The following is a 13,863-nucleotide window of genomic DNA, read 5'->3' as shown; positions in this document are numbered from 1 at the left end:
ACTGGACTGGTCCTGTTAGGAACCAGGCTGCACAGCAGAAGGTAAGTGGCGATCAAGCGAAGCTTCATCGGCCGCTCCCCATCGCTCACATTACCGCCTGAACCACCCCTAACACCCCCGTCCAGTCCGTGGAAAAATTGTCTTCCACGAAGCTGGTCCCTGGTTAGGGACTGCTGTTGTATAGCATCTTTTCATATACCTGTTTGCCATCTGTATAACTTCTTTGGTGAGGTATCTGTTCAGGTCTTTTGCCCATTTTTTGAATCGGGTTGTTCATTTTCTTATTGAGTTTTAAGAGTTTTCTATATACTTGGGATAATAGTCCTTTATTATGTCTTTTAAAATATTTTCTCACTATCTATGGCTTGTAGTCTCGTTTTCTTGAAGTATCGTCCTTTTAAGGTAGGGTTTAATTCCCCCTCATCATTTCTTTCAAAAATGTATTTCCTTCAAAACCTTCTCAGCTAGTCTTTCACACTTACTTTTTTCAGATTACTCAAAATGATCCCCTACCCCTGTATAAATCTCATTGATTTTTTTGGTGGGGGAGTGGATTGTTTTGAATTCCTAGGCAAAATTGGGGTAATTGACTTCTTTACAAGTTTGATTCTTCCCATTCAGAAACACTGTATGTTTCAATTTATTCAGTTCCTCTTTTATTTATTTTGATAAACATTTAGTTATCTTGTCTTGGTTTTGCAGGTTTTTGTTAGGTTGGTTCTTAGCTATTTTCATATGAATGGCATCTTATTTTCTCTTTTTTTGTCTTCTAATTGTTTATGGTGGTATTTAGGAAAGGTAATCTTTTTTGTTCACTTATCCTATATCTAGCTAACTTAATGAATTATTTTGTCAGTTTTAAATGTTTTTTGTTTATTCTCCTGCGTCTTGATATTTTTTAGGCAGATAGCTATTTCATCTGCAAGCAAAGATGTTTATGTTTCTTTCCTATATTTATGCTCCTCCTCCAGTCTTTCACAGAAAGTTGAACCTCAGTGCCTGGTGAATTATCAACTTTAATGGATGTGCTCTGGCACTTCACTGTTAAGGTGGTATTTGCTGTTGTTTTCTGACCTTCTTCATAAGTATAAAAATTTTTATTGGTGATCAAACCATTTTTGAAATTAATTCTTTCAACAAATTCATATTAATCATCTTGCATCTGCCAGGCAAATGTACTGTGTGCTAGTAAACCAATAATGAACAAAACAGAATCCTTGCCTCATGACTTACAACCTGGTGGGGGGAGATAGACAATAAAAGTATAATTTGTCAGATGATGAAAAATACTGTGGAGAAAATTAAAATAAGTTGAGGTACATAGGGACCATCCATAGGAGGAAGAAGAATGTATCAACAACCTAACTGTCTTGAAAAAGTAAGTTCTCCTTTAATAATAGGCATTTTTTTGACTCATGATACCTGGGGTTATTTGACAGCAGATGGGAAGAACAATTTGGGGAGGAAGATGGTACTGGGTGGAGAAAGTTGTGAGAACAGCTCTGAAGATGTGAGCGAGTGAGGTTTGACTTGCTGCACGCGGAGGTGAACTTTGGTTTACCTGTGAGCCTGTGGTTGCTGTCGTCAGAAGCCCTTTAATGCCTTGTTGTTGAAGCAGTGATTACTCACAGGACATCATGGTTCTGTCTGATGTTTGGATTTGGGGCTCAAGCTATTTGGGGGGCCCTTTGAGCCTTGTCATTGCCCAGCTTAAGGGTCAACTCTCCCTTTGAGAAGTTTCTAAATTTGTTCTTCTCTCAACGTTTCCTTTTGAACTGAGTTCCTTAGTTTTTGTTTAAAAAGGACCCCCTAAGAAAGACCTGAGTGTAGTGCCAGTAGAGTGGCTGGGAGCAGTTGAAGTTGCCAGCATTTATGCTTGGGGTATGTTTCTTCCCTGCTTCCCCCAGAAGCAGTTGTGAGAGCATTCCCTTCTCCCTGTCCCCTCTGCTGACTCCAGTGCACAGGCTGCCAGGAGAGACTGGGACACTCAAAGAGTAAGGGGCTTAGCTGAGCCCCTGTGGGTAGGTGTCTTCCTTTTCATTGGACTGCATAGGGTGGTGAGAATCTCCTAGGAGACGGAATCATCTGTGGGGTCATGAAGGTGAGAAGGTGCAGAAGGCAGGAAACCCCTCCAGGCTGAGCCCAGTCTCTGTGGTGTGCACTGTGCTGTCTATAGAAGCAGAGAAGGTAGCCAGTGGACACCGTTAGAAACTGCTCCTACATCTCATGGAAGATGCAGAGGCTCTGGCTCCTAGGATGGTGTGTGCGGTTTTGAAATAGCTAGCTGATCCCTCAGTGTAGATTGGGGGAGGGGCCCCACATGGCCTGGAGGGAGCACAGTAAAGATGGTAATTTTGGAAGTTGGGTTTGAAAAGATGTTCTCCAAAGATGGGGCAACACCAGGTTATGATGAGGTTCAGGGGTTAGCTATGTGTTCGGAGAAGTTCATGAGCCCCGTGTCCGAGGCAGCATGCTATGTGGGAAGAGCCCAGGTTTGCTGTTTGACAGGTTTGGGTTGAAGTCCCAGCTGTGTCACTTCCTGGCTGTGTGATCTTGGGCAAAGTAATGAATTTTTCTGAATCTTAGTTTCATCCTTTAAAAAATGGGAGTAACAACTCTGACTTCATATATATGTTGTAAAGAGTAAATGAAAGACAAGATTTTTTTTGATGTGGACCATTTTTAAAGTCTTTATTGAATTTGTTACAATATTGCTTCTGTTTTATGTTTTTGGTTTTTTGGCCACGAGGCTTGTTGGATTTTAGCTCCCTGACCAGGGATTGAACCCGCACTCACTGTGTTGGAAGGCGAAGTCTTAACCACTAGACCACCAGGGAAGTCCCAAAGACAAGATTTAAAAGTACCCACCCAATGGGGCTTCCTGGTGGCGCAGTGATTAAGAATCCGCCTGCCAGTGCAGGGGACACGGGTTCGAGCCCTGGTTCGGGAAGATCCCACATGCCACGGAGTACCTAAGCCCATGTGCCACAACTACTGAGCCTGCACTCTAGAGCCTGCAAGCCACAACTCCTGAGCCCACGCGCCACAACTGAAGCCCATGTGCCTAGAGCCTGTGCTCCACAACAAGAGAAGCCACTTTCCAGCATTTATTGTTTCTAGAGTTTTTGATAATGGCCATTCTGACCAGTGTGAGGTGATACCTCATTGGAGTTTTGATTTGCATTTCTCTAATAATTAGTGATGTTGAGCATCTTTTCATGTGTCTCTAGGCCATCTGTATGTCTTCTTTGGTGAAATATCTACTTAGGTCTTCTGCCCATTTTTTAATTGAATTGTTTGTTTTTTTGATATTGAGCTCCATGAGCTGTTTGTATATTTTGGAGATTAATCCTTTGTCCATTGTTTCATTTGCAAATATTTTATCCCATTTGGAGGGTTGTCTTTTCATCTTGTTTATGGGTTCCTTTGCTGTGCAAAACCTTTTTTTTTTTTTGCAGTACACGGGCCTCTCACTGTTGTGGCCTCTCCCGTTGCGGAGCACAGGCTCCGGACGCGCAGGCTCAGTGGCCATGGCTCACGGGCCCAGCCGCTCCGCGGCATGTGGGATCTTCCCGGACCGGGGTACGAACCCATGTCCCCTGCATCGGCAGGCAGACTCTCAACCACTGTGCCACCAGGGAAGCCCTGTGCCAAACCTTTTAAGTTTAATTAGGTCCCATTTTGTTTATTTTTGTTTTTCTTTCCATTACTCTAGGAGGTGGGTCAAAAAAGATCTTGCTGTGGTTTATGTCAGAGTGTTTTTCCTATGTTTTCCTCTAAGAGTTTTATAGTGTCCGGTCTTGCATTTAGGTCTTTAATCCATTTGGGGTTTATTGTTGTGTATGGTGTTAGGGAGTGTCCTAATTTCATTCCTTTACATGTAGCTGTCCAGTTTTCCAGCACCACTTATTGAAGAGGCTGTCTTTTCTCCATTGTATGTTCTTGCCTCCTTTGTCATAAATTAAGTGACCATATGTGCGTGGGCTTAATTCTGGGCTTTCTATCCTGTGGGTCTTTTTCTTCTCTTGTGTTTCCCGCCTAGAGAAGTTTCTTTAGCATTTGTTGTAAAGTTGGTTTGGTGGTACTGAATTCTCCTAGCTTTTGCTTGTCTGAAAAGCTTTTGATTTCTCTGTCGAATCTGAATGAGTTCCTTGCTGAGTAGAGTAATTTTGGTTGTAGATTTTTCTCTTTCATCACTTTAAGTTTATCGTGCCACTCTCTTCTGGTCTGCAGAGTTTCTGCTGAAAAATCAGTTGATAACCTTATGGTGATTCCCTTGTATGTTATTTGTTGCTTTTCCCTTGCTGCTTTTAATTTTTTTCTTTGAATTTAATTTTTGTTAGTTTGATTAATATGTGTCTTGGTGTATTTTTCCTAGGGTTTATCCTGTATGGGACTCTCTGCTTCCTGGACTTGGGTGACTATTTCCTTTCCCATGTTAGGGAAGTTTTTGACTATAATCTCTTCAAATACTTTCTCAGACCCTTTCTTTTTCTCTTCTTCTTCTGGGACCCCTATAATTCGAATGTTGGTGTGTTTAGTGTTGTTCTAGAAGTCTCTGAGATTGTCTTCAATTCTTTTCATTCTTTTTTCTTTATTGTGCTCCTTGGCAGTTTATTTCCACCATTTTGTCTTCCAGCTCACTTATTCATTCTTCTGCCTCAGTTATTCTGTTATTGATTCCTCTTAGTGTATTTTTAATTTCTGTTATTGTGTTGTTCATCTTTGTTTGTTTGTTCCTTAGTTCTTCTAGATCTTTGTTAAACAGTTCTTGTATTTTCTCAGTCCTTGCCTCCATTCTATTTCTGAGATTCTGGATCATCTTTACTATCATTACTCTGAATTCTTTTTCAGGTAGATTGCCTATTTCCTCTTCATTTATTTGGTCTTGTAGGTTTTTACCTTGTTCCTTCATGTGTGACATATTTTTCTGCCATCTCCTTTTTTTTATTTTCCTTTTATTTTGTGAGTGGAATTGTGTTCCTGTCTCACTGGTTGTTTGGCCTGAGGCTTCCAACACTGGAGTTTGTAGGCTGTTAGGTAGAGCTGGGTCTTGGTGCCAAGATGAGGACCTCTGGGAGACCTCACTGCGATGACTATTCCCTGGGGTCTGAGGTTCTCTGTTAGCCCAGTGGTTCAGACTCGGAGCTCCCACCGCAGGAGCTTCAGCCTGACTCGCAGCTCATGAAGCAAGATCCCGCAAGCTGTGCAGGGTGGTGCAAAAAAAAAAAAAAGAAAAAGAACAGTAACAAAGTAAAAAATAAAATTAAACTAGGAAGCTAACAGATATGTTAGAAAAAATATAAAAATAAAAATATAGATGAAACAACAACCAGAAGGTAAAACAGAACCATAATAGTAAAAACAAGGTGTAGGAAAAAAAAAAAGATGGAAAAGGCCTTGGCTCTGGAAGGCATGGCCTAAGCAGGGGCGAGGTTTGGGTAGTGGGCAGGGCCTATGCTTAGGACCCACAGGGCTGGAAAAGGCCCTGACGGGGGTGGGGGGTGGGGCTTAGGCTCAACAGAACAGAAGGGGCCCAGGCGTACCCCCCACCTCTGGTTTCAGAGGGTGGGTGACCCCGCTTGGGAGCTCAGCAGGCATCCTGAGCCCGAGTGGGCAGGGCAAACGCCCTCGCTCCTCTCCTGCTCCTCCAGTCCCAGAGGGCCCCTCCCGCCTGCCTCTCCTGTTCTCCCCGGTCTCCCTCCCCAGGACCGATGCGGCCTGGAGTGGGCTTTGGAGGGCTGGGGAATCAGCCTGGGAACTTAACAGTCTCCGTGGGCCCGAGTGGGTGGTGCAGGCACCCTCCGCCCCTCTCTTGCTCCTCTGGTCCTGGAGATTGTGCAGGGGAAACGCTGGGTGTGCTCCCCATGATCCGAGCCCCTGAGGGTCCCACTAGTCATGGGACCCCCTCCCGCCTCTCAGCCACCCGTCAAGGCTGCTGGTCCTATCTAGCCTCCACCTCTCCTCCCTGCTCAGTACCCCCACGTCCTACCGGTTCACTTGGGGCTTATTCCCATCTCCTTGGGCATCAGGGTCCCCCACCAGCGTCTGGCAGGCGCCCTAGTTGTGGGGAGAGGCAAACTCTGCATCTTCCCACACCACCATCTTCCTGATGCTTCCTAATTTTTATTTTATTATGGAGTATAGTTGATTAATGATGTTGTGTTAGTTTCAGGTGTACAGCAAAGTGATTCTGTTATACAAGTATCTTTTCCTTTTCAAATTCTTTTCCCATTTAGGTTATTACAGAATATTGAGCAGAGTTCCCTGTGCTATACATTGGGTCCTTGTTGGATATCTGTTTTAAATATAGCAGTGTGTACATGTCAATCCCAAACTCCCAATCCGTCCCTTCCCCCTACCGCCAGTCCCCTGGTAACCATAAGTTCATTCTCTAAGTCTGTGAGTCTGTTTCTGTTTTGTAAATAAGTTAATTTGTATCTTTTTTTTTTTAGATTCTGCATATAAGCAATATCATATGGTATTTGGCTTTCTCTGTCTAACTTACTTCACTTAGTATGATAATCTCCAGGTCCATCCATGTTGCTGCAAATGGCATTATTTCATTCTTTTTAATGGCTGAGTAATATTCCATTGTATATATGTACCACATCTTCTTTATTCATTCTTCTCTCAATGGACATTTAGGTTGCTTCCATGTCTTGGCTATTGTAAACAGTGCTGCAGTGAACATTGGGGTGCATGTGTCCTTTCGAACCATGTTTTTCTCCGGATATATGCCCAGGAGTGGGATTGCTGGATCATATGGTAGCTCTATTTTTAGTTTTTTAAGGAACCTCCATACTGTTCTCCATAGTGGCTGTTACAAATTTACATTCCCACCAGCAGTGTAGTGGGTTCCTTTCTGTCCACACCCTCTTCAGCATTTATTGTTAGTAGATTTTTTGTTAATGGCCATTCTGATTGGTATGAGGTGAATCTCATTGTAGTATTGATTTGCGTTTCTCTAATAATCAGGGGTGCTGAGCATCTTTTCATGTGCCTCTTGGCCATCTGTATGTCTTCTTTGGAGAAATGTCTGTTTAGGTCTTTCGCCCATTTTTGGATTGGGTTGTTTGTTTTTTTAGCATTGAGTTTCATGAGCTTTTTGTAAATTTTGGACATTAATCCCTTGTTGGTCACATCGTTTGCAAATATTTTCTCTCATTCTGTGGGTTGTCTTTTTGTTTTGTTTATGGTTTCCTTTGCTGTGCAAAAGCTTTTGAGTTTAGTTAGGTCTCATTTGTTTATTTTTGTTTTTATTTCCATTACTTCAGGAGACGATCAGAAAAGATCTTGCTGTGATTTATGTCAGAGAGTGTTCTGCCTATGTTTTCCTCTAAGAGTTTTATAGTATCTGGTCTTACATTTAGGTCTTTAATCCATTTTGAGTTTATTTTAGTGTATGGTGTTAAAGAATGTTCTAACTTCACTCTTTTACATGTAGCTGCACTGGGACTATTCCTAAGGAGTGGCTCCTCTGCGCATAGCGGAAGCTGTTGGGGAAGGCCAGGAGAAGCTGGGGCAGGGAGTACATGCGGCCATGCATATGTACTTCGGCTGAGGGGAGACAGAGAGAGTGGTTGGTATACAGAAAATTAGGTGACAGGTTAAGAGTACATGAGGGCAGCAGGTGCTAGAGGGACAGATCCGTGGAGAAATGAACATAGGGGTTGATGCAGTTACCAGGCAGGAGAGCCCCAGATGCCAAGTTATGAGGTTAGGATGACAGTTTGGAGCCCCAGAACTGAGTAGGTGGGAGAGCATTGGTGTTCTGAGTTTGGAGGTGGGAACACTGGCTGAGGGCTGGCCTCTGGCTGGGGTGCTGAATGCTCTTGTCCATAGAGCAAACCTTCCACGGGGCTCAGAGTCACAGACCCTGGCAGGTCCGTCTCTTCCCTGCAGCTCAGACTGCCCCCTTCTGGCCCTCGCTCAAGGCTTCAGCAGGAACCTGTTGTTTCAGGAGCCAGTGACCTTTGAGGATGTGGCCGTGTACTTTACCCAGAACCAGTGGGCCAGCCTGGAGCCTGTGCAGAAGGCCCTGTACAGGGAGGTGATGCTGGAGAATTATGCAAATGTGGCTTCCCTGGGTAAGGTCTCTCTCATTGGCCCTCTGTGATAGTTTCACGTCTTCTCAGATATCTTGGGGATTCTAGTAGTCCTTAGGTTTGATGGCTCCAGAGGGGAGTTCTGCACTCATCAGCCTTTGGAGATGCTGAGTGGGGAAATCCCAGGTTCCCTTTGGCTTTGAAATTGGACTTCAGTACTTCCCAGGGAAGAGCGTGGTTCTGGACCCTGAGGGTGAGGATTCTCCCGGGTACCCCCAGGAGACCTCTGTTCCTCCATCCTTCCAGTGTTGTGGGATGTGGGCCCTCTCCTGTGTGGAGGAGCCTCCCAGGATATCAGTACATACATCCTTCCTGGAGGGATTTCCTTTCTTCTGAGTCAGGGTGAGCTTGCACTTTCTCCCTGAGGAGAATCACTGTCTCCCTGGCCATACCTTGGAGCACAGTTTGGACCCCTTTCTCAGAACCCCTGGTGGCCCATTGGTCCCCTGGGCAGTCCACTTCTCCCCTCCCCAACTAGCCCACGATGGGGTGGGCCGAGAGATCTCAGGAACAGCTCTGGATGTCTCCCCTCAACTTGTCTCTCTCTCTTTCTTGCTGGAGAAGCACTTCCATTCCCTACACCTGTTCTGATCTCCCAGCTGGAGAGAGGGGAAGCACCATGGGGCCCAGATCCCTGGGAAGCAGAGATTTTGAGAGGCATCTGTCCAGGTGAGTAAGAGGACCTAGTGCTTTCTGGTTTGCCTTCCTGGTTTACTAGAAATATTTCTCCTGCAGCAGAGAACAAAGCTCCCTATAGTTTTTATAAGGTAGTACTCAGTACACTCTCTGACCTCTGTTGAGCTCCCGCGCTGAGCCCGGAAGGACCAGTCCCTAGGAGTGCATAGCTGCACGCTGTCCACATCCACATGGCTATCCTCCCACGGGAAAGCTGTGACCCACTACCTCGGAAACCATCTCTTTTCTCACTTTACCAGGGAAAATATTTAATTTTATGTCAATTTTCATGGCAAAGAAGTAGGGTTTCAACCATACTTTTAAGGAAAATATTATTCTGTGGGTCAAACTGATTTATCTGTGCCATAGCTATGATTTTATTTGTCTCTTTAGTGTTTAAATCATGTTTAGTATTTAAAAGTTCCTGATGTCATAATCGTGAGGTTTACGATGTATTTGTTTTCTATAGGGCTATAGAGGAAAGGGCAAGAATATTCCCCCAATACCACACCCAATACACCCACCCACCCTAAAATTTCCCAGAGACTGCTTACCAGTCCTGGGAGCTTTTGTTTACTTGGATTTTCTTTCTTTTAGGAAGAAAGTTTCCAGGCCTCATTTCTCACACACACTGCAACGTTGTGAATAGTGGTTCCTTTAGCAGTAATACCACAGTAGCCTACAGCTCTTCGATCAACTTGTGTTCTGGCTGACTTTCTGAAAGAACTAATGTTTTATCCCAGAATATTATGTGGATTTTTTTTTTTTTTTTTTTTTTTTTTGCCGTGCTGTGTGGCTTGTGGGATCTTAGTTCCCCGACCAGGGATTGAACCTTGGCTCTCAGCAGTGAGAACACAGAGTCCTAACCACTGGAACACCTATGTGGAATATTTAAAAGTAGAATTATCAGGGCTTCCCTGGTGGCGCAGTGGTTGAGAGTCCGCCTGCCGATGCAGGGGACATGGGTTCGTGCCCCGGTCCGGGAAGATCCCACATGCTGTGGAGCGGCTGGGCCCGTGAGCCATGGCCACTGAGCCTGCGCATCCGGAGCCTGTGCTCTGCAACGGGAGAGGCCACAACAGTGAGAGGCCCGCGTACCGCAAAAAAAAAAAAAAAAAAAAAGTAGAATTATCAGGCCATTATTTAGAATTTGGAATATGGGTGGTTTCCTGGCTTCCAGGTGGGGCATTGGGATCCATTGTTTCTCTGTGTGTGTTACCGCACTGCTCAGCCGATCATCTGACGGGTGTCTTTTCCCTTCTTCGAGATCTCCCTCTCTCTCTTTTAAAACCTGTTTCCATTTCTTGCTGATTCCTCTCACCTCTCCCACTCTTTTTTCTTTTTTTCCCCTCCTGCCTCTTTTCCTTACCCCCATCCCCTTTTTTAACTGGCTGTGCCGCATCGCTTGCGGGACCTTAGTTCCCCAACCAGAGATTGAACCTGAGCCCCCTGCAGTGGAAGCATGGCGTCCTAACCACTGGACAGCCAGGGAAGTCCCCTTCCCATTCTCATTCTGCACATTTCACCTGCCCTGGTTCATTCCCCAGCCCTTCCTTATAAGAGGCACTTCCTGGACTGGTTCCAGTGTCGTCACTTCTCCAGTTATATATTATTGTTTTTCTTTTTCTCTCTCATCCTCCTTTATGGATGCTTGTAGCCATCTTATCGGTATGTTTTTTAAAAATCACTTCCTACGAGAGAAAATCAGGAACACTGGATCCTGTTTCCCTTCCAGTTCAGTAACGAGGAACACTTGTGGTTTCTTTGGTCAGGTGGTGAGTCCTGGACTAAGACAGAAGAGCCAGTGGTAAAGCAGGAAGCCCCTGAAGAAACAGAGGTGCACAGCGTGCCAGTGGGAGGGCTTTTCAGAAACGTGTCTCAGCACTTTGATTTTAAAAGCAAGGCACCATGGCAGACTTTCAGTCTGAATCCCAATCTAATACTTCGAGGTGGAATGAAGTTCTACGAGTGTAAAGAATGTGGGAAGATCTTCAGATATAACTCAAAGCTCATTCGGCATCAGATGAGCCACACTGGGGAGAAGCCCTTCAAATGTAAGGAATGTGGCAAAGCTTTCAAGTCCAGCTATGACTGTATCGTACACGAGAAAAATCACATTGGCGCAGGACCCTATGAATGTAAGGAGTGTGGCAAAGGTCTGAGCTCCAACACAGCCTTGACCCAGCATCAGCGGATCCACACGGGCGAGAAGCCCTATGAGTGTAAGGAGTGCGGCAAGGCCTTCCGTCGGAGCGCAGCCTACCTTCAGCATCACAGGCTACACACTGGGGAGAAACTCTATAAATGTAAGGAATGTTGGAAAGCTTTTGGGTGTAGGTCACTGTTTATCGCCCACCAGAGAATTCACACCGGGGAGAAACCCTACCAGTGTAAGGAGTGTGGCAAGGCGTTCACCCAGAAGATTGCTTCCATTCAACATCAGAGAGTTCACACCGGAGAGAAGCCTTATGAGTGTCAGGCATGTGGGAAAGCCTTCAAGTGGTACGGCAGCTTTGTTCAGCATCAGAAATTGCACCCTGTGGAGAAGAAGCCTGGCAAGGCTCTCGGGCCGTCCCTGCTGTGTCCCCAGGGCCCCTCTTCAGCCTTAGCTAACATGCCTTTCCAGGGCCCCTGCTCTGCTCCAGCTGTGGCCATGCCTTCACTGGCCTTGCCACACGCCGTCCTCATTCCTGCCTCCAGGCCCGTGTTAATGCTGCTGCCCGCCTCTGGAGTCCCTTCTTCTCCTGTGCAAATAGTACGAGTCTTCCAGGGTCTTCCTCCCACTGTGAAGCCTTCCCCAGTTATTCTGACCCCTTCTCTTCACCCCTCGTGAGCTCTGTCTTGGCACTTCTCTGGCTGTTACACACAGCAGATCTCCAACCTAACTTAAGCTTGATTTGTGGCTTTTACACCGTACGTGTGTTAACGACTGTTTCGGCATAAGCACCATTGTAATCGAGAAATATTTAAAGACTGTGCTTGTATGATATTTTCTGTTTATTTCTGGGTAGAAAATGGAAATACTTGACCTTCATTTTGGTCCCTTTCAGACTTGAACAGTAACGGCTGTGTCTGCATTGTGGGGCTGCTGGTGGTCGAAGTGCTAATAGGACGCTTTGGTGAATTAGGGACGTTTGAGAGAGAGGACATCCCTGTATTAGGTCCCTGTGATTAGAGAGAGCAGCCTGGGAGAAACAGAGGAGGCATTTAAGACCTGTCAGAGTTGAGAATTGGAATGAGCTTCCAACCATAGCCTTTAGAAATGAATGCAGATTGTTCAGTGGGTGAAGGTGTGGTGTATTCATGCAGTTGAAGTTGGGTTGCTATTGACACAGCTCATTGAGGATCTTGTACGTCTCTGCAAAAGATCATTTGAAATAACCAGTTTAAAAAAAAAGAAAGCATACAGTGATAACAATCATTTATATGATGAATAGCAATCATGTCTTTAAACATGAAGTTGTTTTTTTTTAATCTTTAGTTTTGCTCTGATATCTAGATGTTTCCTTGTAACTTTGGTTTCCTAAGTAAATATACACCAAGGCATTCATCTTTGCTCCATCTGTTGCATAAATTTTTCTTGGTGTGCATTCTGGTTTCCTGTTTGCAAGCACTGATTTCTACATTGACTTTTCTCCAAATTGTAAACATGAACTTTGGCAAATTACTAAAGAAATAGGAGCAACCGATTTGGGGGAAATCTGAATATGCCTGCAGAATTGTATTTTAGGAATAAAAAGGGCTATGTAACGGGTCAGTGGTTAAGCTTATGTGACAGGTTAGTGAAGTGGAATTTTGGATTGCTCTTGCTTTTGACCTTAGGTGAGAACCTTTTATAACTGTGCAAAGGACTGTGTGAAGTAATTCCTGGAAAAAGAACTTGAGTTATGCATTACAGGCGCACCTTGTTTTATTGCGCTTCACTTTATCCATTTCGCAGATAACTTGTTTTTTACAAATTGAAGGTTTGTGGCAAAACTGCATTGTTGGATAATGGTTAAGAGTTTTTAGCAATAAAGTATTTTTTAATTAAGGTATGTTCTTTTTTTTAGACAATGCTATTACATATTTCATAGACTATAGTGTAAACAACTTTTATATGCACTGGGAAACCAAAATATTTGTGTGGCTTGCTTTCTTGCTATATTTGCTTTATTGTGGTGGTCTGGAACTGAACCAGAAGTATCTCTGAGGTCTGCCTGTATTAGCACTAATATAAAGTAAATCCTTAAATGTTGATGGAAGGGGCCATAACATTTTTTTAAAGTTGCTTTTGCTGTCTACATGTGTCTCCATTGCAGTTAACAGAAAAACCTTTACATTAGTGGTTCTTAAACTTTACCATGTGTCCGAATAAGCTGGTGTAAAAAGAGTAATTTTCTGGCCAAACTCTCAGAGATTCTGATTTTGGATATCCATGGTGATGCCCAGACCTTTAGTGTGGACCACACTTTGAGAGAGGTACCTTGAGCAGCATATGCCTGGGGGGTGTACCTTGATAAAGGGCTTGCCCTATTTCACAGTGATCTTCAGGAGAGAAACCTCTAAAAGTAGTTTAGGTGGTAAGAGTTTTAGAAGAAAAGAGAAAAGTAAGTGAAATTTGTTCTGTAGGGAAAAAAAGGGGCAAAGAGAACTGATGTAGCTTATGAAGAGTTCTTGAGGTCTCCACTGCCAGAAGGTTTGTGGGGTTGACATTGGTTACCTTTTGCTGTTTTGGTGGTTTATTTGCATGTTGGATGAAAGAATGAGGAAACTTTTTTTCTTATATAAAGTTAGTACACTTCAAACTAGCTCTTGGGTTAAAGAGAGCGCAAAGTGAAAGCTGCAGATGATTTAGAACTGAACAACAGTAAGAATAGATCATAGCAGGGTCTAGGGGATGTGGCGAAAGGTGGTACTTTGAGCAATGTTTACAGTCTTGGATGCATTCTTTAGAAAATGAGTTTGAAGGCTTGCAATTCAGAAGGTTGGGGTGGGCAGCGAGATGGTGGTGGGAAACAAAAAAAATTAACCAAAAACTAAAAACCAAGCAAACAGACCACCAGCCCCCTTCCCAATAAACTTGGAAATAAGATACACA

The 13,863-nt window shown here is 44.2% G+C and overlaps 1 protein-coding gene across 8 annotated transcripts in view; it reads left to right on the top strand.

Annotated features, from left to right (window-relative positions):
- Positions 1-13,863, top strand: part of ZNF621 (zinc finger protein 621) — a 22,788-nt gene extending 8,925 nt beyond the window's left edge. For 7 of the 8 annotated variants that reach the window (XM_073811058.1, XM_073811057.1, XM_019946867.3 and 4 more), the window contains 3 exons: positions 7,964-8,090; positions 8,670-8,777; positions 10,556-13,863. In XM_073811058.1, coding sequence (XP_073667159.1) covers positions 7,964-8,090; positions 8,670-8,777; positions 10,556-11,616 — 1,296 coding nt within the window. In that variant the 3' untranslated portion in view covers positions 11,617-13,863. The remainder of the gene's footprint in view (positions 1-7,963; positions 8,091-8,669; positions 8,778-10,555) is intronic. The other variant, XM_033864685.2, reaches the window with a different exon arrangement.

The sequence above is a fragment of the Tursiops truncatus genome, chromosome 10 (genome assembly GCF_011762595.2).
Source record: "Tursiops truncatus isolate mTurTru1 chromosome 10, mTurTru1.mat.Y, whole genome shotgun sequence".
In the NCBI taxonomy this organism is placed as follows: Eukaryota; Metazoa; Chordata; class Mammalia; order Artiodactyla; family Delphinidae; genus Tursiops; species Tursiops truncatus.
The sequence above is the reverse complement of the archived record's forward strand: the minus strand, read 5'-3'. Positions and strand labels throughout refer to the sequence as shown.